Source organism: Bidens hawaiensis, unplaced genomic scaffold (genome assembly GCF_021521415.1).
Source record: "Bidens hawaiensis isolate Kalapana, Puna unplaced genomic scaffold, B.hawaiensis_p1.1 tig00033626_1, whole genome shotgun sequence".
Classification (NCBI taxonomy): domain Eukaryota; kingdom Viridiplantae; phylum Streptophyta; class Magnoliopsida; order Asterales; family Asteraceae; genus Bidens; species Bidens hawaiensis.
Window position 1 is genome coordinate 113,733 of NW_027495785.1, and position 26,790 is coordinate 140,522.

At 40.8% G+C, this 26,790-nt stretch overlaps 2 protein-coding genes and 3 pseudogenes across 2 annotated transcripts; 2 read left to right on the plus strand and 3 right to left on the minus strand.

Annotated features, from left to right (window-relative positions):
* The first annotated feature begins 1,268 nt into the window (after positions 1-1,268).
* Positions 1,269-2,986, plus strand: LOC143585207 (dolichyl-diphosphooligosaccharide--protein glycosyltransferase subunit 4A). The gene is made up of 2 exons (XM_077067046.1): positions 1,269-1,375; positions 2,757-2,986. Exon 2 carries the CDS (start codon positions 2,757-2,759, stop codon positions 2,868-2,870), a length of 114 nt encoding a protein of 37 aa, XP_076923161.1. The 5' UTR covers positions 1,269-1,375; the 3' UTR covers positions 2,871-2,986.
* Positions 2,987-3,452: 466 nt separating this feature from the next.
* LOC143585221 (heat shock cognate 70 kDa protein 2 pseudogene) lies at positions 3,453-7,533 on the plus strand (annotated as a pseudogene).
* Positions 7,534-8,516: 983 nt separating this feature from the next.
* LOC143585192 (receptor-like protein EIX2) lies at positions 8,517-11,244 on the minus strand (annotated as a pseudogene).
* An 871-nt stretch (positions 11,245-12,115) lies between these two features.
* On the minus strand, positions 12,116-13,596 carry LOC143585222 (receptor-like protein EIX2). The gene has a single exon (XM_077067056.1). It carries the CDS (start codon positions 13,568-13,570, stop codon positions 12,116-12,118), a length of 1,455 nt encoding a protein of 484 aa, XP_076923171.1. The 5' UTR covers positions 13,571-13,596.
* Positions 13,597-15,972: 2,376 nt separating this feature from the next.
* LOC143585223 (receptor-like protein EIX2) lies at positions 15,973-25,469 on the minus strand (annotated as a pseudogene).
* Between the last annotated feature and the right edge of the window lie 1,321 nt (positions 25,470-26,790).

Sequence of the window (26,790 nt, forward strand, 5' to 3'; positions counted from 1 at the left end):
ATGTATAGAGACATTAGTTGCATGGTTTATGTTCGTGCACGTTATTTAGCGTGTGATGCCAGATAACTATAATTATTTGAGTCATGTATGTATTGCATATAGTTAACACGACAACACTTATAAGCTTCCATGCCAAGGTTTAAAGTATCATTTTCGACTATCAAATTAGTATAGGCTTGTTACTGTATCATAAGTTCATGTAGAATAAGTTATTTGCTTGAAATTCGGCCACTTATATCAACATAAAGAGTATTATTGGATCTTAGTTTAACCATAAAATATATTAGGTATGATCAATCAATTTATTCAAAATAAACATTACTTTTCAAATCTTAAAAAATGTACAGTACCTTTTGCACTAAAACATAATCCACATGTTTATCTATGTATGAAAACGCATTCCACATGAACACATCAGGTACGTAACACATGTACTCTTAGTAAAATAACCTTGGAAAAACTCTATAAAATTACGACTGACGAAAAATAAAATAAAGGGTAGGGAATATATGAATGGATGATTATGAAAGTTGCCAATTTAATCGTTCTTAAATATAGAAACCATTTTATCAATGTTTACCCCTATCATAAAGCAAGAGATAGAGACAAGTTTAAACTTTAAATGATAACTCGTCTTAAAATATAGGAATTTGATCACACATTAGCAAGAAGAGTAGTGAAATCTCATGAATGACTAAAATACTCATTGTTATAAGTTTATTAACTATAATTATTGTGCTATATGTTGTTCATTCTAATGTCGTTTCTAGAATAAACTTTATTATTTTGAAATAATGAATCTTTATTATTACACACACTTCTTTATGTTGTAAATTTGAAACGTGTGCTAGTAATTTGCTTAAAAGACTTGTTGCTTCAAAGTTCCCAAATATTAGCTCATAAGTCATAACAACAAAATACTAGAGATGGGCACGCAAACCAGTTAACTGACTCGACCTGAAATTCAAACCGAAACCGAGTATGCAGAAACCGGTTTGGAACCGATTGAAACCGTAGTTTCGGAACCGGTTTGTAATTTTCTCCACAAAAACTAGTTCCAAACCGATAGCGAACCGAAACCGCTCAAAACCGAGCAAAAACCGGTCAATACCCGAAGCGAAACCAATCAAAACCTGAACCTGAACTGAAACCGATCGTAACCTAGTTAAGAAATCGGCTTCAACCCAAACCAGTCCTGAGTTTTAAATTTGTGCAACTCTACAAAATACAAAAACTTTACAAACTGAAAATGTAGAATAACCATAAGTATAGGGACTGTATTTGTTACTTACTCACCTATTTACCGTCGCGAGGACTTTCTCCAGTCGATCGTTTGACCATTTCTGCTATCGTCTTCTTCAGCAATCGATCAAAGGTATGCGATCTCTCACTATTTCTCTTAATTAATAAATATTAAGTTGATGTTGAATTGATGCATAAATAGATATTCCAACTGATTGTTGGCATCTGCACGTCTAATTTCTAGATCTCGTAATATTATCTCTATGTGTGAAATCTCACTACAATTGAACCCTAATTTCGAGTATACTCCGGATCTACGAGTTGTGATCTCAAATCTCACTGCGATCGCATCCAATTACTATGTGTTTGCTCTTGTTTCCGTCCTTGGATAGTAGGTCCTAGGGTTTTGAATTAAGGCGTGAAAAGCTGCTCGCTAGCTACTTGAGCTCGGTACAACGAAAAGCTCGAAACAAGACGAGGTTTTTCAAGCTCAAAACAAAGCTTGTTCGAGCCCGAAGCTTGTTTAGGCTCGTAGAGCCTTGTGTATTTTTAAGTTTTGTGTCGACTTTTGGACTTCTATGTATTAATTTCAAACAGCAGAGTCGAGCTTGAGCCGGGCTTAGGCTCGTTTATGTTTTTTCTCAAAATGTATATAAAAAACGTATGTAATTTAATAAATAAATAATAAACGAGCCAAACTAAAAGGTGAAAAAACAACTCACAAGCTAAGCTCGAGCTTTTTAAAAAGAGCTAGACACGAGCCAAGCTCGAGCTCTCGTAAGTCAAAACGAGCTCAGCTCGTTTACACTCAAATGGCTTCTTTCAGTTCTAAATTACTCAGGCCCGGCTATAAGGGAGGGCCGGGTGGTCGACGGACCCCGGCCCGACACCTCGATAGGCCCGGATTTAAAAAAAAATAAATTATATATATATTTTTATGAAAAACAATATGTATATATAATGTTTAAACTTAATATCACAACCACTAGCTTGGTTTAGTGGCAAAGGGGTATGACTTTCAACCAAAAGGTTGTGGGTTCCAACCTCACTTAAGACATTTTGACTATATTTTTATATAAAACTTTTTTTTACACAACCAAGTCATAAGGCCCAAAAAATTAAGGCTTTTTAAAAAAATTAAATTGTAAACCCAACAAGATACCCCTTTTTTATTAAGGCCCAAAAAAATTTTCGTCTTCGGCCCAGAAATTTTTAACCGTTCTCGGAGCCGGGCCTGAAATTACTTAAAGGCCTGATGCTAACTTTTATATATATTTTTTATCTCATTTTTGACAATTGTGGAAAATGCAGGTTCTTTAAAATTACATATTTTTTCAATATCAGCTCTAATTTTGAAGATATTTAATCAGTTCAAATACGATTTATGCACCAACTTTCAACTTGAACACCTAGATTTATACACATTATGATCATTTGATTTTTGAACAACTTGGAATTACTTTTATGCTTGATCATTAATGTATTGAATTTTTCTTGTGGTTTTGTTCTTGCAGATGATTACCGATAACGACTTGGGATTCATTGCCAACTTCCTTGGCATATTCATATTCGCTCTGGTAATTGCTTATCACTATGTGCTTGCTGACCCGAAATATGAAGGGAACTAAAGAGGGATTTTGGTGAGATGAATGGTTGAATGTAGTTGTAGAGGTGGTTATGAGATGATTAAGAATTATACATTTGACATTAGGAAGGCGCTATTATGATATTAAAACTTTGGTAATTTTGTTTCTCAGTTGGATATTGTGTTTTGTGTTTCTGAGATATATGGTAGGATGGTAAGGACTAGATACATACAGGGGTGCCATTGTGTCAGGTTGAAAACTTCGTGGAAGCCATCCTTATATTTACAAAAACATATATGTCACACCGTGTTTTGTTTCAAGTACTGTTATTTTATGCCTGAAACCTTTCTCTTACATTTGAAGTTGCCTGAAGATCCTAGGTAGCAACATTCAAGGCTATCTAGAGGTCCTTCATGTTCATTGAAACATTTTTTTGTGTTTTGTGGCACACCAAACCTTTCTTTTCTCTCCAGAATGCATTCTTGATTTACAAAGAAGTTGATACTATCTGAATTGTTTTTTTATCAGTTAAGCTACCTTGGCAATTACTTTGAACTAGTATTTTTACCTACCGCATTGTGGCGGACGTATAACCGGAGGTCCGATCTTCATGACCGAAAGTCAATGGCTCTTCTCGAGTTTGAACATCATAGCTTAGAAAACAATGACGCTACAACTCTTTATGCAAGATTAGAGTCAAGTATGCATCCATGCTTCCAATATTTACCACCATGCAGCTAACGTAGTGGCAAATGAACCGAATTTCCCGAGGCTCAGGTTCCAGACATGGCTGCAACAAAAGTTGTCACGCCAAAAAGCGAAACGTCCTTGCCGCCTATATTGCAGATGGAATATGCAAAGTCAGAGTGAAGCGTGCATCCGTGCTTCCAATATTCACCACTATGCTGCAAACGTCGGGGTTGTAACATCGTAGAACGTAATGTTCCTTTCATACAAACAACCCAAATTGTGTTTAGGATCTGCCTAAAAAAGCATCATCACTAATACCTGACTTTAAAGTCATAATAAACCAGTTAAATGCAACTTTCAAATACCAGCTCATCTTCAATTAGAACACATGTTAAAATGGTTCAATTGGTGTTCCGGAAATAAGTTACCAAACAATTATACTTCATGGAGTAACTCAGAAATTATTTGAGAACAACACTTCCAAGAGACTAAAACAAATGACTATGAAACAATGAAGGTCTAAAGCAAAGGAAAGCTTTATGCATTTTAAGTTATAATTATATACATCTAAAACTTAATCAAGAAATCAAATATCAACATTTTCTATTACTGGCTTTTGCTTGAAGTTATAATGACAAAGATGAAAAAAAGAATGAAGAAAATATTTTCTTCAAATCCATTTTACTATATATAGATAATATACATAAATTATATAACATTATCCATCCAAAGATAGCACAAAGAAAAAAAAGATGACAACTTCGACTGAACTCACATTAAACCACCTCTAGTCTATACAAGACATTATTGTTATCTACTTAGAGATCCTAGCATATTAGTTTGATTTTAACAAGGGGAAACAACGATATTCTTCAATCCTTTCTATTAGTTGAAACATTGTAACATTTGATAAAATTTGTTGACTGCGTTTATTAATTATTACAGTCAAGTCACTCTAGAAGGATATACAAAATTGTCTAATCACCTACGTGTTTAAGCACAATGTTATTAGATGCAATCTTCAAAAACTTGGCCTGTCATAATGTGCTCCGGTATGGGGCGTTTGATCCGGAAGTGTTTTTTTTTAGCTCTAGGCAGATTCGTTAATTCCAATAGTTAAGGGGTAGAAACAGTACTTCATACAAGTAAAAGGTCATAATATGGAAAGCAGAGATCCATTACAAAAAGAACACGTGTCCGAAAACTTATATAACCCCCGCCACATCAACACAACCTCTTCATCAGATATTTAAACACAAACATCGCAAATAAATAATAATATTTTCACACAACACACAAAAACTCATATTCTTTCTTATTTAGAATTATGGCGGGAAAAGGTGAAGGACCTGCAGTCGACGTACTCGTGCGTGGGAGTGTGGCAACACGACCGTGTTGAGATCATCGCTAATGATCAGGGCAACCGGACCACGCCTTCTTATGTGGCTTTTACGGACATCGGTGATGCTGCCAAGAATCAGGTCGCAACGAATCCTATCAACACCGTCTTTGGTAAGCTTCCTATTCTATACTCTGTTTTTTCTTAATTAATTTACCAACTGACTGCATTGAATGATTCGATGTTATAACTAATAATAATATTAGTAACCTACCTAGGGCATGATTAAGAAATTGTTGTAAATTTAATTTTCTGCATTGCTTTTCTCTTCCTTATTTTATATATTCCTCGTCGAATTACTTTTTATGAAAGCCTAATTAAGTGAATTATGACGATTTTAAACATTAATGTTGAAACATTGGGGGATTAATCTGGACTGTTATATGGAGCAGAGACCGAGCTCGACTTTAGTCATTTTCTCAAGCTCGGTCTCAGTTAGTTATTACTATTTATTAACTAAATTTATATACGTTTTTAATTATTTTTATGTATTTCTGAGGATTACTTTAAATGAGCGGCTCAGCTGTATTTACATGTGTTAAATGCTAGATTGTATACTTAACAGAAGTTATGGCCATTCAAGGTCATTCCTGGTCCTTCTGACAAACCAGTGATTGTCGTCACTTACAAAGGCGAAGAGAAACAGTTCTCAGCGGAAGAGATTTCCTCAATGGTTCTCATAAATATGAGGGAGATTGCAGAGGCATATCTTGGCACCTCAATCAAGAATGCCGTTGTGACCGTTCCTGCTTACTTCAATGACTCTCAAAGGCAAGCCACGAAAGATGCAGGCGCAATTGCAGGCCTCAACGTGATGCGTATTATTAACGAACCTACAGCTGCTGCAATTGCATACGGTCTTGACAAGAAGGCAACTTCTTCTGGAGAGAAAAACGTTCTTATTTTCGATCTTGGTGGTGGTACTTTTGATGTTTCACTTCTCACCATTGAAGAGGGTATATTTGAAGTGAAAGCCACTGCTGGTGACACGCATTTGGGCAGTGAGGATTTTGACAATCGGATTGTGAATCACTTTGTCCAAGAATTCAAGAGGAAGAGAACAAGAAAGACATTAGTGGCAACCCGGGAGCTCTTAGACGGTTGAGAACCGCATGTGAGAGAGCAAAGAGAACCCTCTCTTCAACCGCCCAAACTACCATCGAGATTGACTCTTTATTCGAGGGTATTGATTTCTACTCAACCATCACACGTGCAAGGTTCGAGGAGCTCAACATGGATCTTCTTAGGAAATGTATGGAGCCTGTGGAAAAGTGTTGAGAGATGCTAAGATGGACAAAAGCTCGGTTCACGATGTGGTTCTTGTAGGCGGATCCACCAGAATCCCAAAGGTGCAACAGCTGTTACAAGATTTCTTCAACGGAAGGAGCTTTGCAAGAGCATTAACCCTGATGAAGCTGTTGCATACGGTTCTGCGGTCCAGGCTGCTATATTGAGTGGTGAAGGTAACCAGAAGGTGCAAGACCTCTTGCTGTTGGATGTCACTCCATTGTCTCTCGGTTTGGAGACCGCGGGTGGAGTGATGACTGTTTTGATCCCGAGAAACACTACAATTCCCACCAAAAAGGAGCAAGTTTTCTCGACCTACTTCGACAATCAACCTGGGGTTTTGATTCAAGTTTATGAAGGAGAGAGGGCAAGTTTATGAAGGAGAGAGAGCAAGAACAAAGGATAATAACTTGTTGGGCAAATTTGAATTATCGGGAATTCCCCCTGCACCACGTGGCGTTCCTCAAATCAATGTGTGCTTTGATATTGATGCCAACGGTATCTTGAACGTGTCGGCTGAAGATAAAGTTGGCGGTCAGAAGAACAAGATTACTAGCACTAATGATAAAGGGAGGTTGTCAAAGGAGGATATCGAGAAGATGGTTCAGGAAGCTGAGAAATACAAGGCGGAAGATGAAGAACTTAAGAAGAAAGTGGAGGCAAAGAATGCTCTTGAGAACTATGCTTATAATATGAGGAATACAATCAAAGATGATAAGATCGGTTCAAAGCTTGCAGCTGATGATAAGAAGAAAGTGGAGGATGGGTTGAGCAGGCTATGCAGTGGCTGGATTCGAATCAGCTTGCGGAGGCTGAGGAATTTGAAGACAAGATGAAGGAGTTGGAGGGTATTTGTAACCCTATAATTGCTAAGATGTATGAAGGTTCTGGTGGTGTGCCTGATATGGATGCTGGTGGTCCAAGTCCGACTGCTAACGGGAATGGTGCAGGCCCCAAAATTGAAGAAGTTGATTAGGTCTAGAATGTTGCAGCAACTTTTTTTGGCTTTTATAATGGTGTCTGAGTATATGTATTTTATGATTTAGCATTTTGAAATTACATTCAACTCAATTTTCTCAATGTGCTCATTTAAAATTTAAACTAACCACAATTCACAACTTTTAACATGTGACATGGATTTTGGAAGAAAAAAAATAATATATATAGAAGTTAAGCACATAAGCATTCAACTAACCAAAGGTCCATTAAAGTTATATCGTCTAAAATTTTGTAATAATGAATTACAATATCATAAGTCAATAATTTGAAAGAACATTGACCGGCTTGTTTATAGACGCATGCATATAGAGTAATTAAGAAGTTGACCAACTGGTACAGGAGTCAAGTCTGAGGTTGAATATCAAGTCATTTCATACTCTGTTTCTACAACCCGAGTTAGCTTGTGTGTAGTTTTCAAGCTTGGGTTTGTCATGGGTTGGCTCGTTTATTGTTTACTTGTTAATAGAGTTAAGTGTCATTTTAGTACATGTGGTTTACTCAATTACGCAACTTAGGTGCCGTTTTTGAATTTTATGCAAATGGCTACTTCACGTTCCCAATTAACCCTAGAGTTGCGTAATTGAGTAAACCACAGGTACTAAAATGGCACTTAACTCCTTGTTAATATATGCTTAAGTTTGAGCTCAATTATTTTCAGCTAGATGTTAACGCATCCACTGTCCAAACCGCTCTATACTGTTGAAAAATGCACATTTGATTTCGGTTCGGCTTAGTTTGTAAACGAGCCAGCAAAAGGGTAGACTTGAATTAAATTTTTCCTATATATATACACACACACATACAATTTTCTAAACCCTTTAAAAGTTCTATAATTCCATCAGTTTCGAAGATTCACTTGCTCGCTACAAGTTTTCTGGCTATTGCAAGTTTGTCTAAAAAGCAACTAATTTGTTTTCACATTACGTCCAACTTCAAACTTGTTTCTTACTGAAAATTTTATAGTGAAAAAAGAAATACGTGATGCTCATCGCTCGATGTTTGATCGAAAAATGCTCGTTCGATTCTGTAGATAATGAGCAAATGAGCAATCCCCCGCTTGGTTTGGCTCGTGAACAACTTGGGGGAAAATGAAACTTCATTTTTGTAATTTGACTAGAACAAACCAGAAGGTCATGGCATATAACATCTAGTTTGCCATACAATAAGCATAAATATAGTTCCTAGTGGATGCGTTAAATATAAGAAATTCAAAAAAAATAAAATAAATAATAATAATAATTAACAAACTGATTCTGAATTCATGTTTAGCAAACTAAGAAAAAGGACAAAAACATCCAAAATTACTCAACAAACTTTTCAAATATATTAGAAATAAAGTAAAACAACATTTGCAGATGATGCATCACCATCTAAATTTCCTATGAAGTCTCCGAAAGTGCACAATCGATGTTACATATATCCAGTCGTTCATGTTATTTAAGGAAGCAAAGACGAAGTATCTACATCGGCGGCTGAGAAAAACACTACAAGTTCCCAAAAACCCAACAGCAAAGCCAGAAACCATACCTGTGAAATATGATCTCCAAAACTTATCTCCATCTTCTTCAACATTTTCCTTTCCAACAACAGTGGGAGGTGGAGGTGGAGGCCTACATCTTTGTGTAAGCGGAGGTCCACAAAGTTGAGGGTTATCGGCGTATGAGGAAGAATTGAATAGTTGTAGTTGTGGCCCAAGCGGTATTCTTCCTGACAAGTTATTGTAAGAGAGGTCAAGATAACTTAAAGGCGTTAACCGTGACAAACTCAATGGAATACTCCCAGAAAACTCGTTTCTTGATAAGTCAAGAGATTCAAGGGATCTCAACCGACCCAAATGCTTTGGAATTTCACCATGCAGTTTGTTGTTGGAAAAATTTAAGGAGACTAACTCTCGAAGATTAGTGATCTCATATGGAAGTTTCCCGTATAACATGTTGCTTGAAATATCGATGCTCTTCAGTAGGTAAAGGCCTCTTCCAAATTCACGACGTGTTCCCTTCCATGCAACTTGTGCATTATCAATGGTAATGGCCTTTCCCTCAAAACAATAACTTGAATAATGCGAACCTGATTTGTAACATATTGGGCGATCAAAATCTGTTCTAAAGCTATTTGAACTTTGAGCTAACATATAAGAGGAGTACGAATGGCTCATAATATCATCTTGAAATCCTCTCTTAGCCATAGCCATGAAATTACCAAAGCACCTAGGAATATTTCCCGATAATCCATTCTTGGACAGATCAAGGAATTGAAGATTTTTTAACAAACATATTGGAAATGGTAAGTGCCATTAAGTCTATTAGACTGTAAAACAAGAACACGTAACTCTGAAAGTGTTTCTCCTATCCATGCAGGTAAGTTGCCAGACAACTTATTTTCCCCTAGATCCATAAACCTTAGTTTTGTGCAGTTGCTCAAGGGCATTGGTAACTCCCCAACAAAAGCGTTCCGTCGTAAATTCAGTGCCTGAAGTTGAGACAATAATCCCAAAGAAGAAGGAATTTCTCCAGACAGACTATTATTTGATGAATTAAGAACCACAAGATTTTCTTGGAAGTTTTTCCAACAATCAGGCAAACCCCCTGACAATAAATTGTTTGAAAGGTCAAGGAAAGTCAAAGTCCCGTTGATTCGACACAGGAAAGAAAGTGTTCCTGAGAACTTGTTTCCAGAGAGGTTCAATGCTGCCAGTTCAGAAGGTAAAGATGGTATCTTACCTTCTAGTTGGTTGTGACTGGATATTCCCGGATTGTATGTGAAGAGAGATTTGATATTTGGTAGCTTACCTTTTATTTCATTTGAAGAAAGGTTAAGAAATCTCAAGCCAATTGGTAGATCCCAGAACCACGTAGGGACGCGATCTGATATACCCGCATTGGATATATCAAGATATACAAACTTACTTTGTGTTTGAATCCACAAAGGGAAACTAGGCCCCAACTTGCAAGATTGCAATTTTATCGTGTATAACTGCAAACCCCCTAAGGCTTTAGAGCTTAAATTTAGCACAAAAGAATTGAGTGACAGGTCCAGATAAGTTAGGGTGAGGTTTAGAAAATAAACATCAGAGATTAATCCTGTAAAGGAGTTCGATGATACATCAAGATGGTCCAAACTTGAGAGTTTCCCCATGTTGTTGGGTAAATCTCCGGTTAACCTTTTTCTGGAGAGGTCTAACCGAAACAGGGATGGACATCCCTCAAATTTGGGCACGGACCCGTTTAGGAGGTTTTTTGACAAATCTAGTTGAGCTAGAGACGACCAATTTCCAAAATATTTTGGAATGACGCCTTGTAATCGATTTCCTGAAAGGTCTATGTCTGTAAGAGAATTCAAGTCTCTAAAGGAAACAGGAATCAGTCCGCTCAAAAAGTTATTACCAAGATCAAGCAAACCCAAGTTGGAAAGGTTAGCAAGTTGATGAGGAATCAGTCCGCTCAAAGAGTTATTTTTAAGAACAAGAACATCCATGTTGGAAAGGTTAGCAAGCGGATGAGGAATCAGTCCGCTCAAAAGGTTATTACTAAGATCAAGATACCGCAAGTTGAAAAGATTTGTAAGTTGATAAGGAATAGGTCCGGTCAAAAGGTTATTACTAAGATCAAGATACTGCAAATTGAGAAGATTAGCAAGTTGATGAGGAACCGGTCCGCTCAAAAGGTTATTACTAAGATCAAGATGTTGCAAATTGGTTAGGGAACTCAAAGAATTTGGTATATGATTGTGATGAAATTTAATAAAGCTTAATGTAAGGTACAGTAACTGACGTAATAATGATAATGAGGGACTAATATTACCAGACACGTTATTAAAACCGGCATAAAGTTCAAGTTGAGTCACATGACCAGTGCTGTCATCGCAACGGACACCCTCCCATTGACAACAATCGCTCTTTTCTTTGTCCCCCCAATCATTTAAAAAGTTGGTGTCTACTAAGTTTGCTTTAAAGCTTAGTAGTGCCTCCCTTTCCTTATCATGGCACGACCTCATAACCGTCATGTTGGCGTCTTCTTTGAAACCTGATGTAAGACCTCCATTGATAAATGATCCCATGCACAGCACCAACAACACGAAAACAAACTTTTTATGATGTTTGTTTGATCGTGTCTTTTCAGAACCAAAAAAAATAAGTTTTAAATTAAAACCTGTTGTAGAGGCTAAGAATAGTACTTGTTTCCAATCCTAACACAAAGGCTCTACATTTATATGCTAAATGTTATTTGGAACTGACTTTGAACATGAAGTATATCCTAATCAATTTAACACTTTGATTGGTATTATAAAATCCAATATAGAGACTTCATCATAAAGGAAGTATTTCCACGTGTTTTAAGTTTCTTGGAAAATAAAAGTCAACAAGTCTTCCAAAAAATCTTGGTTTCTTTTTCTTTTGAAACAGTCAATAAGTATTATTTTATTAATTAAAAAACATTAATTGGGCGACCTGTTGAACTAAAGTTTACTAGCACCATGACAAAGTGAAAATCCAAGAACATGACCTGACTGAAAACCTGTGAAGAATTTAACCACTTTATTTTCATTTTATTATCAAAACATTTAATTCAACATAATTAATTTGCTTTTAAGACACGTATGATAAAAATCATGTGAATCTTGCAAAGATCATTTTATCTAACAGAAAATAATCTGCTCACTGACTACCGAACAGAAGTTCTACAAACACAATGATTATAATATTCATCCATGGCCGTATGCAACTTAAATTATCTACTTAACTAATAGGAAACCGAATCACTATGAATAGAGCGTACATTTACCATCTAAATTTGGTATGATGATTCCGAAAATACACAACCGCAGTTACATATATCCAATCCTACGTCTTTTCAAGGGAAGCAAATAAGAAATATCTGCACCTCCGGTTGAGGAGTAAAGCACAACAAATTCCTCACCCAACAACGAATCCAACACCCATACCCGTGTAATATGATCTCCAAAACTCATCTCCATCTTCCTTTCCAGAAACGGTAGCAATTGGAGGTGGAGGCCCACATCTTTGTGTAAGTGGAAGTCCACAAAGCTGAGGGTTACCAGCGTAGGAGGCATTATCGAAGCCTTGGAGTTGAGTCCCTGTTGGTATTCTTCCTGACAAGTTATTGTAAGCGAGGTTAAGATAACTTAAACGGTCTATATTTGACAAGCTCAACGGAATATTCCCAGAGAACTCATTTCTTGACAAGTCAAGAGCATCAAGAGAATTCAGTTGACCGATATCTCTTGGGATTTCCCCACGCAATTTGTTGAAGGAAAATTTTAAGGAGACTAACTCTCGAAGATTAGTGATTTCAGAGGGAAGTTTGCCATATAAGTTGTTGTTTGAAATATCGATGCTCTTTAGTAGGTGAAGACCTCTTCCAAATTCACGCTCTGTTCCCTTCCATGCAACCAATGCATTGTCAATGAAAAAGGCCTCTTCATCAAAACCACAACTTGAATAAAGGACACCACCTCGCTCCATGGGTTCCGAACACAGAGATACAACGCCCTTGTCTGGTGCATTATTTGTACTAGAGTTGTGTTGTTTACTGTTTAAAGTGATAGTTGACGAATAAGTGGAGTAAGAATGGCTCAAAATATCATCTTGAAAATTTCTAGTAGCCATAGCCGTGAAGTTACCAAAGCACCCAGGAATATGTCCTGATAATCCATTCTTAGACAGATCAAGGAATTGGAGATTATTTAACAGACATATTTGGGATGGTAAGCTACCACTGAATCTATTAGTCTGTAAAACAAGAACATACAACTCCGAAAGTGTTTCTCCTATCCATGTTGGTATGTTACCAGACAACTTATTTTCCCCTAGATCCAAAAACCTTAGACTTTTGCACTTACTCAAGGACATTGGTACTGAACCTGAAAAATCGTTCTGACGCAGATACAATGCCTGAAGCTGAAACAACAGACCCAAAGAAGGAATTTCCCCGGACAAGCTGTTATTTGATAAATTAAGAACGACAAGCATTACTTTGAATTCCAAACAATCAGGCACACCCCCAGATAGGAAATTGTTGGAGAGGTCAAGGAAAGTCAAACCCAAGTCGTCAATCTGACACAAGAAAGAAAGTGTCCATGAGAACCTGTTTCTAGAGAGGTTTAATGCTGCCAATTTAGAAGGTAGCACCGGTATGGTACCTTTCAGTTGGCTGTTACTCAAATCCATTCCAGGATACTGCTCAAAGACTAGTTTCATATCTGGCAGCGTTCCTTTTATTTCATTTGAAGAAAGGTTTAGGAATCTCAACCCAGGTGGTAGGTCCCACAACCACGCAGGGATGCGATCAGATATTCCATTATTGGAAATATCAAGATATGCAAATGATCGTTGAGTTTGAATCCACATCGGGAAACTAGGCCCCAACTTGCAGGATTGCATACGGACTGGCTCATTTTGGCGGGATTGTTCCCGTCTTGCTCATTCCTTCATGTGACTACTGAAGTATCTATTGTCTTGTGCGTGTAGCCCTGCTGTCTGCGGGTAGCCTTCCCTGATGGCTTGTATCCGCAACTGCGGGAACAGGCGGGGTACTTCACCATTGGGAGGCTTTCCCTGCGTGTACAGCTTGCGTACTGCGCGTAAGGTTCTCTGAGCATGGTGGGTCCTGCAGAAGCAGATGGCCTTTGCGCAGACGTCCCTGTTCAAGGTGAGTCTTGCGGGACCAACTGGGCTCTGCTGGGACCTACCTCTACAGCATCGTTCACCGAGCCGGCGGTTACTGTTGCTGCTGTCTCTTCGGCGGCGTCCGCGGCGGACACCATGCCTCCGCCATCGACTGCGGCGGAAACCATGCCGCCTCCGCCATCGGCCTCGACGGCTGGACCTTCAGGTACGCGCGGGGCTTCTCGCCGATCTTTGTTACCTTCCCATCTGCCTGACCTTTTGGATGGATTTCCCTTAGGTTCAGGTGATGGGTTCGGTGGCTATCGGCCTGTGATCGACCCTACAGGTGCGTAGGGTTCTTTTGTCCTTTATGTAATTTTTATCATCTTTTCCTAACTGCTTTGTTTCTTTTGCAGTGTCGGATTCCAATGAAGTGTATGTTCCAAGATGGAACATACGCCGAGGAACAACCCTTCGCACACCTGTGGAGTGCGTGGACTGGGCTCGCCACGCTGCTCCCCATGGTGCGTTGGGGGAAGCCATGGTTAGCTACCAGGAGGGTAGGCTAACCAACGAGCTTCGGGTTCTCCTGGCCCGGATGCAGCCACGCGTCGAGCTGCTTTGTCGTGAAAACGACAAGTTGAAAGCAGCTCGCGTTAAAGAAGTATCTCAGGCGCGTGCTCTCCGGGAGGAGAACCAAAAACTGACCGCAGTATCTGCGGAGAAGGAGAAGGCCTTCAAGGCCCTCGAGGTTGAGGTTCAAGCGCGACTCGAGGCCCGCTCCAAGGCTGCCCAAGCTGTTAACGAACAGCTTCGGCTAGCTAAGGAGACTGCGAGGAACGCGACCGAGAGGGCCACCAAGGCTGAAGCTGTTGCTGAGCCTCTCCGCCTGGAGAATGAAGAACTTAAAGCTAAGTTAGAGGCTCTTCAACAGGCTCATGATGCCTTGGCTATGGAGGATGCGAAGAAACTTCAAGAGATCCTGGACCAGAGGGGTGTGCTTGCGCACACCGAGCGGAAGCTTAAGGGCGTTGAAGAGGCCGCTGCAAGGGATGTGCTTCTCGCCAACCTTAATAAGAACGAAGCTGAACGCGCCTGCACCCAAGCTCTGGTTGCCAAGGAATGGCTTTTTCGAGAAGCGTTGCCTCAGGTATTTTAGCTTTATGTCGTCACGCTTTCCTTTGTAGAATAGAAGTTCTTATACTTGTACATTTTTTGTAGGTTGTGCATCGGGTCTTTTCAGAGACATCTTACGACGATGCTATGAGCGCAGCCCTCAACGCTTCTCATGAGGATGGGGAACGGACGTGCTTCCTGCTTGGTCTAGGGTTTGCTGAGAAAGGCGTCCCGCCTTCCAACTTCCCTTTGTATAACGCGGATACCGAAACTATTTATGACCAAGCAGTGAACCAGTATGCTGCGTTCCCGCATCCGGTGGTGGAGAAGGTAAATGAAATTGCTGCTGCTGATGGGCTTGCTGTCCTTAGAGCTTTCCTTGAACCGTCACCCTCTGCTGATGGTGCGGGTCCAAGTGGGAGTGGTCCTGAAGCATGATCCAAAAGATCCCTTTCCGCCACTAGCGTAGATATTTGCTCTTGTACTTCTTTTGTATGCGGGTATATACCCAGCAATGTTTGTAATATTCAAGTTGATGAAATAAAGAATGTCCTTTTCTTTGTTTATTTTACGCATGTTTACACTTAGCATTTTCTTTAGTACTTAGATAAGTTAACTTTTTGACATGGTAAATTATAAGTTTATTTTTGCTTCCTCTTTCATGATTGTGCGGGTGGGACCGTCACTTGCACTTAGTAGGATGGCTAAACTTACATTTATCCTGCGTGGAAGTTTTCCTTATCTTTTCCTTGAAATTTTCTAAGTGTTCAGAATAAGTTAACCTTTGAACGTGGTAGATGATAGGTTGAAGTTTTGCTTCCTTGTTTGTGATTGTGCGGGTAAGACCGTCACTTGCACTTACAAGGATGGCTAAACTTTACTTACATCTGACCTGCGTGTAGGTTTTCCTTAGAACTTTTTAACATTTTTAGCGTTGTGTTTATGCGGGTTTTGCCGCCTTCCACACGCAATTACTTACTTCTTCACGCATTGGTGCGGTGAATACCGGCACATGGGAAGTTCATAAGTTAAAGGTTAGGCTATCAATACATTGTGTAAGGAGAATCATTTCCATTAGAAGTGGCTCTAGGCCTTTTCTTTACAAGTTTGGAATTGATCTACATATAACATTTGCGTAATTGAGCTCCATTCCATGTTCTTGGGATAGGAGTGCCATCGAGCCTTTCAAGCCGGTATGCGCCTTTTCCCAGGACTTCTTTGATAATGTATGGCCCTTCCCAGACCGGGGCCAGCTTTCCTAGGCGCTCTTGGTTTGAAGCCTCGTTGTTACGCAGTATGTAGTCTCCTTCATTGAAGCTGCAGAGTTTTACCCGCGTGTTGTAGTACTTTTGCATTTGTCGTTTGTAATTTTCTTCACGCACTGCGGCTAAGTCTCTGCGTTCCTCGGTTAGCATAAGGTCTAACCGTCTTTCCGCATCATTGTCTTCTGGCTGGATCAAGACCCTTGGTGAGGGTAAACCAATTTCGACTGGGATCATGGCTTCAGTGCCATAAGTGAGACTGAACGGGGTTTCCCCCGTACTGGCCTTTTTCAGCGTTCTGTTTGCCCAAAGGACGTGCGGGAGCTCGTCCACCCAGCCGGATCTGTGTTTCAAGAGTCTTTTCTTTATGCCATCGACGATGCTCTTGTTTGCTCTTTCCACCTCACCATTACCTTGCCGGTGTGCCACTGAGGTAAAGGTGTGGGTGATTTGAAGTTCTTTCAGCCACTGCTGTAGCTTCTTGTCAGCAAAGTTGGTGCCGTTATCGCTCACCAGATTCTGTGGAAGTCCAAAACGACAGATAATAAATTCCCAAATAAATTTTTTAATATGTTTTGCGGTTGTTTGGGCTAAAGGTTTTGCTTCTATCCACTTGGTGAAGTAATCGATGGCTACCACTAGGAACTGAACATTTCCTGCTGCTGTGGGAAATGGGCCTGTCACATCGATGGCCCACTTCTGAAATGGCCACGAAGAAGTGACTGGAACAAGTTCGTTCTTCGGGCGATGCGTGTTGGGTGCGTAAAGCTGGCAAGACCTGCATTTTCTAGTGTATGCCTGTGCATCCATATGCATCCCCGGCCAAAAGTATCCCGCATTGTTCAGCTTAGCCACAACAGCGCGGGGACCTGCGTGAACTCCACAGATGCCCTCGTGTACTTCCCTTAAGAGGTAGTCATCATCTTGGTTGTCCACGCATCTTAAAAGTGGGCCAAGAAAGTTACGTCTGTAAAGGTTATCATTGATGAGTTGATAATTTAGTGCTTTACAGCGTAGTTTTCTTGCCTGTGTTTTTGATTCTGGTAGTGTTCCTGCTGCAAGGTAATTTATTATTGGTGTCATCCACGTTTCTGTACCGGTTTGGATGACACAAATTTCCTTGTGCGGGACTGATGGTGCTTCGAGAAGTTCAATGCGGATGTCCTTTCCCAAGTGGGTGAAGGCCAGTGATGCAAGCTTGCTTAACGCATCCGCAGATTTGTTTTCGCTGCGCTTAACGTGTATGACTTTACAATCATTAAAATCACGCATAAGGGTTTTTGCCTGGGCGAGGTACAGGGCCATTATGTCGTTCACAGCCGTGTACGTCCCATTTATTTGGTTGGCCACCAGCATGGAATCCACGTGGGCTTCCAAGTTTTTCACTCCCATTTTACGCTCAATTCTCAATCCGGCCAAGAATGCTTCGTATTCGGCTTCGTTATTCGTACTTGGGAAATCCAACCGAATAGCGTAAGTATATTCTTGGCCCGCTGGGTTGGTTAATTTTAACCCTGCGCCTGAACCCTCGTTGTTGGCTGCTCCATCAGTATAGAGTCGCCAGATATCGTTAATGTCCTGTGCTGGGGAGGGTTGAGCCTCCTCCTGGCACTCTTTCTTCCGCGTAGCGGGGACTTCTGCAATAAAATCGGCCAGGACCTGGCCTTTTATGGCTGGTCTTGGCTTGTACTTAATTGCATATTCTCCCAATTCAATTGCCCATTTGGCTAGACGTCCCGATAATTCGGGTTTGCCTAGAACGTTTGAGAGTTTGAAGTTGGTGAGAATGGTGATTGGGTGGCCCTGGAAATATCGTCTTAACCTGCGTGAAGCGTGTATAAGTGCCAAGACTAATTTTTCGAGGGTAGAGTACCGGGTTTCTACGTCTGTTAGTACACGGCTAACATAATAGATTGGCATCTGGATGCCTTTTCGTTCTGTTAGCAGTACTGCCCCGGTTGCTCTATCTGTTGCGGAAAGATATAGGATTAACTCCTCTCCCGCTTGTGGTGCTGTAAGTGTTGGGAGTTCAATCAGGCGTGACCGAATCTCCTGAAAAGCTGCTTCCGCTTCTGGTGTCCAGCGGAAGTGCGTTTTCTTTAAGCAGTTTCTTAATGTTGACACGAAAGGAAACGACTTATCTGCATGGTTTGCCAAAAAGCGATTAAGTGCGACTAGTCGTCCATTCAGTGTCTGAGCCTGTTTGATGGTGGTAGGTGATTCCATTTTAACAATGGCTTCGACCTTTTCAGGGTTCGCTCTGAAGCCATCTTTAGTAACAATGACTCCCAAGAACTTCCCTTCTTCCATCCCAAATGAACACTTGCTCGGGTTGAGCTTCATGTTTATCTTTCTGAGCGTGTTGAAGGTTTCTTCAATGTCTTTCAACATCGCTTCTGGCTCGGGGCTTTTGATGACCAAATCATCCATATAGACTTCCAAGTTTCTCCCGATTTGGGCATGAAACTCTTTGTCCATCAGGCGTTGGTACGTGGACCCTGCATTCTTAAGTCCGAAGGGCATCATTTTATAACAAAATGTACCATCGGGCGTCCGAAACGCGGTTTTGTCCTGGTCATCTACGGCCATGTGGATTTGATGGTACCCCTTATACGCATCCAAGAAACATTTAAGGCGAAATGGTGCCAACGAATCCACCTTAAGATCAATTTCTGGTAACGGATAACAATCTTTGGGGCATGCTTTGTTCAAATCTTTGAAATCTATGCACATGCGCCATTGTTTGTCATTCTTCGGTACCATTACGGGATTTGCAACCCATGTTTGATATCTACTAACGCGTATGATGCCTGCGTCAAGGAGTTCCTTGACTTGGGTTCTACACGCGTTAGTTTGTTCAGGCCCCATTACTCTGCGCTTTTGTACGACTGGCGTAACAGCCTGATCGCACTTGAGCTTATGCTCCGCCTTACTTCGGGGTACACCAGTCATATCAGCTGGTGTCCACGCAAAGATGTCAGCGTTTTTCTGCAGTAGGCGTTTGAGTAAGGTGCGGGTGGGATCGACGATTGTTGGTCCAATGGTAACGGCCTGGTCGGGGTATTTGCCATTGAAGGCCCATTTTTCCGGTTCGGTGATGGTTGGTTTAGCCATCTTTGGTTTGGGTTTAGATGAGACAGAAGCGATGCATACCTGGGGAATGCCAGTGATCATCGCCACACCCTCAGCTGTTGGCCATCCCATCATGCCGTGGACTGAAGATACCACGGCGTTGAATCTTGCCATCCCGTCTCTCCCGAAGAGGATGTTGTATGTGTGGTGTGGCTTCCTCATCACGACGAAGTCCACATCCTCTGTGCGGGAGTGTTTTCCATCTGTAAGAGTGACGGGGAAAGATAGGATACCCAGGGGGGGTTTCTGTACTGCCGTCAAACCCTTCCATTGAAGCGTAGACCGTTTCCAGGCGTTCTTTGTCTTCATCATCCAGCTTGTCAAAGAACTGCCTGTACATCACTGTTGACGAAGCGCCGTTGTCAACAAGAGTGCGGGAAGTGATGTAATGCCCCAGCTGGCTTTTGATGACGATGGGGCCTTCTTTGCTGGGGCCTCCTGGCACTCGCGGGAAGCGCACCTCAGCTTCCTTCCACGCGCATGGTTCTGTCGCTCGTCTTTTTCTTCCTGCGACTTTGCCATGAACCATGTTGATGCTGATGTCGACGGGCTTTCGTCCGTTACCTCTGTACCGGTTGTCACTCCTTCCTCCCTTCCTGATTGATGCCACGAGATGTGCCAGTCTTCCATCCTTGACAAATGCTTCAACGATGTCTTTCAAGGATGTGCACTCTTCAGTACCATGACCCTTTGTCCCGTGGAAATCACAGGACTTGCTTTGATCCGCATTAGGTTTCTGTCGGATCAATGGGGCTTTTGGCCATGGCAATTTTTCCGTGGCAAATATCTCCGTGACGCTCTTGGTGAGTGGCGTCCACCGGTTTTTTCGGTTTGAAGGGTGTGTGTTGTCCCTTCCGCCAACAAGAGGGCGAGAGCTGGATGAGGTGTCAAAGTTTACCCTTGACTGCCAAATACCTAGCCGCCTCTTTTTGTTATGCCGGGCGGTCCTAACGTTGTTCTCCCTTGTCTTCTGCGTGTAGAGGTGTGTACTCTGGGGAAGATCCCTTCCCAGTTGCTTTTCCGTCTCGGCAAAGCGCTTTGCCGCTGTCATGATGGCATCCCAAGTTGATGGCATGCCATCCTTACCCGTCAATGTGCGGATAAGTTCTGGGTATTCGGCGCCTTGGATGAAGGCGGCGCGAACCAGATCCTCACTTATGTTGCCGAGACTTAGCTTTTTGGAGTTGAAGCGGGTGATGAAGTCTAGTAAAGATTCATCCTCCTCTCTCACGCAGTTGAGGATCGTCCACTGCTCTTCAGTGTACTTCCTCTGTTGGCTAAAGTGCTGGCTGAACTTGTTCTGAAAGTCCGCCCAGTCATATATGTGGTGGATCGGTAAACGATCGAACCATGCCCTGGCCGCTCCGACCAGAGTCATCTGGAACATGTAGCACCACGTGGGTTCCGTCCAGTTGCTGACGGTAGCCCCCGCAATGAACCTGTTCAAATGGTCGTCTGGGTCGGATAGACCATCATAAGTGCCAATGTTGGACATCTGTTTGGCACTTCTCGGGGCGATTGCTTCCGCAATGTCCCTTGCAAATTTCGACTTTCCTGCATTTGTAGCAGTTGGTCTAAAGGTTTTGGAGAAGTCACGCGGGTTTCTCTCCGCGATTGGTTGAAAAGCTTCCCCAAAATTCCTTTTTGGTTGGGCGTCCGTTTCCTTACGCTTCCCTTTCGCCTTATGGCGAGGGTTCGCGTCGGTATCGGACTCCAACTCGTCTGAGTACTCGCAGTCACTGCTCATATTGAGGTGTTGGCGAGTACTGCCGAATTCGTCAGCCAGTTGAGCTGAACGCAAGCGTTCATCCAATTCGGCTTGGAATTCTCTTTGCCGTGCTTCGGCCCACGCCTTCACTTGATCTAGTGTTTGGCGAGGGGCCCTTGTTCGTTTTTCCAACTGGGTGTCGGTGAACCCCAGTGGAATATTTACTGCACTTGCTCCGGCCTTGGTGGTCGGAGTAGTGTTCGTAAGGATTGTATAACCGCCGGTGTTCCCCCCAGTTGCTGGGGTTGTTACCGGGGTTTCTTGGTCGGTTACTGGCCTTTGGACCGGAGTAACGTTAACCATTTCTTCAGAAATTGTGAAAAAACTAAAATAGTTCTAGCTTTTATGCATGGATGGCGCCAATGAAGAAACACTAAGTGAACCCTGGACAGATTATAGATAATCTGGACAGATTATAGATAATCTGGGGGTTAAGTAATGTTTCCCACGGATGAGGTCTAACTGAGAAGGCTGTTCTTCAGGAGACCTGCAAAACAAACACCGTAAGCTCGTCACTGAGAAGGGGGGGTTCCTCCTTGTGACCACCCTCCGGCGTGAGAATCAGACTAGATTGCTCTGAATATAAGTGTATATTAAGAGATTGCTAGATAACTGGGTAGCAGATGATCTTACCATTCCAAGATGTTGGAGTATTTATAGCCGAAGGTAGGTTAGAAGGTATAGCCGGCTGAATAGTATTCCTGTTCTACCAACAGTGGACTATGCACAGGCCATACTGGTTGGTGGATAGGTTACGGCCAACAGTAACTATGTCGGCTGCACTATTCCTCCAACTGTAGATTATGCACGTCCTACCTACTGTGGATTATACGCAGGCCATACTGGTTGGTGAATAGGTTACGGCCCACAGTAACATTATTTCACCAACTGTAGGCTGCGCATGCCCTGCAGTAAGGGTTGGTGAGTAGGCAGCGGCTAATAGTGACAAACAGTACTAGAGGGTGCTCCTCCTCGTACTGTTGTCGGTGAGCTGTCACCCTGTGATTGGCTCATGGGCTGTTCTGGTCAGATTGTCTGTCCTATCCATACCTTGGTAGGTATAGTACAGATCTTTCAGAATCATACGGACTGGCTCATTTTGGCGGGATTGTTCCCGTCTTGCTCATTCCTTCATGTGACTACTGAAGTATCTATTGTCTTGTGCGTGTAGCCCTGCTGTCTGCGGGTAGCCTTCCCTGATGGCTTGTATCCGCAACTGCGGGAACAGGCGGGGTACTTCACCATTGGGAGGCTTTCCCTGCGTGTACAGCTTGCGTACTGCGCGTAAGGTTCTCTGAGCATGGTGGGTCCTGCGGAAGCAGATGGCCTTTGCGCAGACGTCCCTGTTCAAGGTGAGTCTTGCGGGACCAACTGGGCTCTGCTGGGACCTACCTCTTCAGTAGTCACATGAAGGAATGAGCAAGACGGGAACATCTTCCAAAACTCATCTTCATCCTTTTCAGCATCTTCCTTTCCAACAACAGTAGCAGTTGGAGGTGGAATTGGAGGCTCACATCTTGGTGTAAGTGGAGGCCCACAAAGTTGAGAGTTCCCGGTGTAGGAAGAAGAACTGAAGAGTTGAAGTTATGGTCCGAGTGGTATTCTTCCTGACAAGTTATTGTAAGAGAGGTCAAGATAACTTAAAGGCGTTATCTGTGACAAACTCAATGGAATACTCCCAGAAAACTTATTTCTTGACAAGTCAAGAGATTCAAGAAATCTCAACCGACCCATATGCGTTGGAATTTCCCCGTGCAATTTATTGTTGGAAAAATTTAGGGAGACTAACTCTCGAAGATTAGTGATCTCATATGGAAGTTTTCCATATAACTTGTTGCTTGAGATATCAATGCTCTTCAGTAGGTAAAGACCTCTTCCAAATTCACGTTGGGTTCCCTTCCATTCAACTAGTGCGTTGTCAATGAAAAAGGCCTCATCATCCATAAAACAACCTGAGGTTCTCTCATTTCGCGAACAAAGGGTGGCATTATATGACATAACAGCAGGTACAAAAGAGGAGTAAGAATGGCTCATAATATCATCTTGAAACCGTCTTGTCGCCATAGCCGTGAAGTTACGAAAACACCTAGGAATGTTTTCTGATAATCCATTCTTAGACAGATCAAGGACTTGAAGATTATTTAACAAACATAGTTGGGATGGTAAACTACCATTGAATCTATTAGACCGTAAAACAAGAACATACAACTCTGGAAGTCTTTCTCCTATCCATGTTGGTATGTTACCGGACAACTTATTTTCCCCTAGATCCACAAACCTTAACTTTGTGCAATTGCTCAATGAAATTGGTATTTCACCTGTAAAAGTTCCTTCGCAAGTACAATGCCTGAAGCTTAGACAAGAATCCTAAAGAAGAATGGATTTCTCCAGAAAGATTGTTATTTGATAAGTTAAGAACCACAAGCATTTCTTGGAATTTCTTCAAACAATGAGGCATACCCCCTGATAATAAATTGTTGGAGAGGTCAAGGAAAGTCAAAACCCCTTCAATATGACACAAGAAAGAAAGTGTCCCGGAGAACCTGTTTCCAGAGAGGTTTAATGCCACTAGTCTAGAAGGTAATAGTGGCACCGTACCTTCTAGTTGGTTGTTACTCAAATCCATTCCAGGAAAGTAGACGAAAACTGATGTGATATCTGGTAGGTTACCTTTTATTTCATTTGAAGAAAGGTTTAGGAAACTCAACCCATGCGGTAGGTCCCAGAACCACGCAGGAATGCGATCTGATATTCCAGCATTGGAAATATCAAGATATGCAAATGATCTTTGAGTCTGAATCCACATGGGGAACCTAGGCCCCAACTTGCATGATTGCATTTTTATCTTGTATAACTGGAAACTCAAATGGGAGCTTAAGTTTAGTGTAAGAGAATTGAAAGACAAGTCGAGATAGGTTAGTTTGGTAAGGTTTAGAAAATGAACATCAGAGATTACACCTTTAAGGGAGTTGGATGAAACGTCAAGATATTCAAGATTTACGAGTTTACGCATGCTATTGGGTAAATTTCCAGTTAACCCATTCTTAGAGAGGTCTAACATATGCAAGGATGGACATCCAGGTGAACCAGTAACCGATCCAGACATATACTTAGTAAACCGTCCGTAATACACAAATCTGACCTTTGATATTGTCTCTTTCATGTATGAACATCCAACAAAGTTAGGCACCGACCCGTTTAGGAGGTTTTCAGATAAATCCAGTTGAATTAGAGATGACAAATTTCCAAAAGATTTTGGAATGTCACCTTCTAATTGATTTCCAGGTAGGTCTAAGTAATCAGGAGAAGTCAAATCTCCCAAGGAAACCGGAATCGGTCCACTCAAAAAGTTATTACTTAGATCAAGAGTAAGCAATTTGGAAAGATTAGCAAGTTGATGAGGAATCGGTCCACTCAAAGAGTTACTACTAAGATCAAGACTAAGCAATTTGGAAAGATTAGCAAGTTGATGAGGAATAGACCCACTGAGATTAGCAGCGGAAATTCTCAAATCCTGTAGGTTAGTAAGGGAACTCAAAGAATTTGGTATGGGATTGAGCTGAAAATCAATTCCACTTAAATCAAGGTACTCTAATTGAGGTAATAATGATAAAAAAGGAGTAATATTACCCAACAAGCCATAACTAGAAGATCGAAAATCAAGTCGATTCACATGACCAGTGTGTTCGTCACAACCGACACCCGTCCATTGACAACAATCGTTCTTTTCTTTGTCTCCCCAATCATATACGGTGTTGTCCAAGTCTACTAGGTTTGCTTGCAAACATAGTAGTGTCTGCCTCTCCTTATCATGACACGAAGAACTCGTAACTGTCATGTTGGCATCTTCTTTCAACCCGGATGTATGGCCTCCATTGATCAGAAACGATCCCATGCACAGAAGCAACGACACAAAAACAAACATTGTATAATACAAATTTTTAAAGACTAAGAATAATAATACTTGTTTGTTTCCAATACAACACAAAGGCTCCCGATATATTTGCTATGAGTTTTCTTTGAGCATGGAAGGTGACAAGTCTCCTAATCACTCATGTCCATTATTTGGTATTACAAAATGACAAAATCTAATACAAACGAAGAAAGTGTTTTAAGTTGACTTGGAAAATGCAAAGTAAACAAGTCTTCTAGCCCCTCTTTTTATAAATAAGTGATTGTTGTTATAAAGAGAAAAAAAAACTAATTTATGAACTAATACCAATTTATCACAAAAAGTTAACCGGAAAATAAAGGAAAATATTAGAATACAATGAGAGACAAAAATGAGAAAAGTGAGAATGAGTCGTGGCATAAAGTTTTGATGTTTTAACAATTTGTACCCTAACATAGTAACATATTCTAGCAAAGCTTTATTTACTTTGCATTTTAGCCCTATGATATTTTCATAGTTCTAATTTATGCCCTTATATTTGTTTTTTATGCCAAATTAACTTTTGTTAATATTTATATATTTAGGTTATTTATTATTTTACAATCTTTAATATACGATATTTTATAATTTGTGTGTGTGTCGTTACGACATATTTATTATTATCTATGTCACGTCATTAAAACCACAATAAAGTATATATTTTTTGTTGAAAATACAGCTGATTAAGATGTTAGATATGACCACAAAGTTATGGTAATCAACGAAACCAAAAGAATATCATTACTAATCGACATCATTTTAAGGTTGAAGTTTGTAATACCGTTTTGGATATGTAAATTCAAGAACTTGAAAATAGATTTAGTGAGGTCTCAACTAGTTTGATAGAAAATATGTCCGGTTTAAATCACTGTGATTCGTTTTTAAGTTTGTCATATCAAAGATAGCGGCATTTTCTAATATGTATCCGAATGACTTTAGTAATGAAGAAAGATGGTGTATTTCGGGTGATCTTACAACCTTTTATCACACTTAAAATGAAGATGATAAATTTGCAAAATTGGGTGGAATGTGTGACCTTGCTCGTGTAATGGTGGAAACCGGAAAACACGGTATATTGAAGCTAGCGTTGATTTTACCGGTTGCAACCGCAACCGTTGAAAGAAGTTTTTTTTTTCTAAAATGAAGCTTATCAAGATGGATTTGCGCAATCGAATGGGTGATGAGTATTTGAACAATACTTTAATTTATGCGGTCGAAAGAGAAACTCTTGATAAAGTAAAAGAAGAGGATGCGATGGCTCGATTTCATGCTTTCAAAAACCGAATGAGAGAAATATGCAGCCCATGTGTTTAAATTTATTTATTATCGTGTTTCTATTTTTGTTTAGTTTACATTATATGAAATAAGATTAAAAAAACACAACATTTGGTTCTAGATCTGCCACCGAACTTGCTTACTCGTTCTTGGTTTCTTTAATATTATGTGATTAAAGATTGAATGTTAAATATTATATAACATATTAAAGATTTGAATTACCGTTAACTTACTTTATCAAAAAGTTATTTTACATGATTAAAAAGTCACATTCATGAGAATTAAAATATGTGCGACTTTGGTCCAAGCACCCCTTCTAACACTCATCACTTACACCAAAGGGTTGTGAACTTGTGATTGTGCGTTTTTGGTATTCTTTTTCATGAACCGTCATCGTTTTACACGATTCAAAAGTCACATTCATGGGACTTGAAACATGTGTGATTTTGGTCCAATTAACGCCCCTTCTAACACACAT

Excerpts from the sequence above, each read along its gene's own strand:
- LOC143585207 (XM_077067046.1), top strand. The coding sequence starts at position 2,757 with ATGATTACCGATAACGACTTGGGATTCATTGCCAACTTCCTTGGCATA.
- LOC143585222 (XM_077067056.1), bottom strand. The coding sequence starts at position 13,570 with ATGTGGATTCAAACTCAACGATCATTTGCATATCTTGATATTTCCAAT.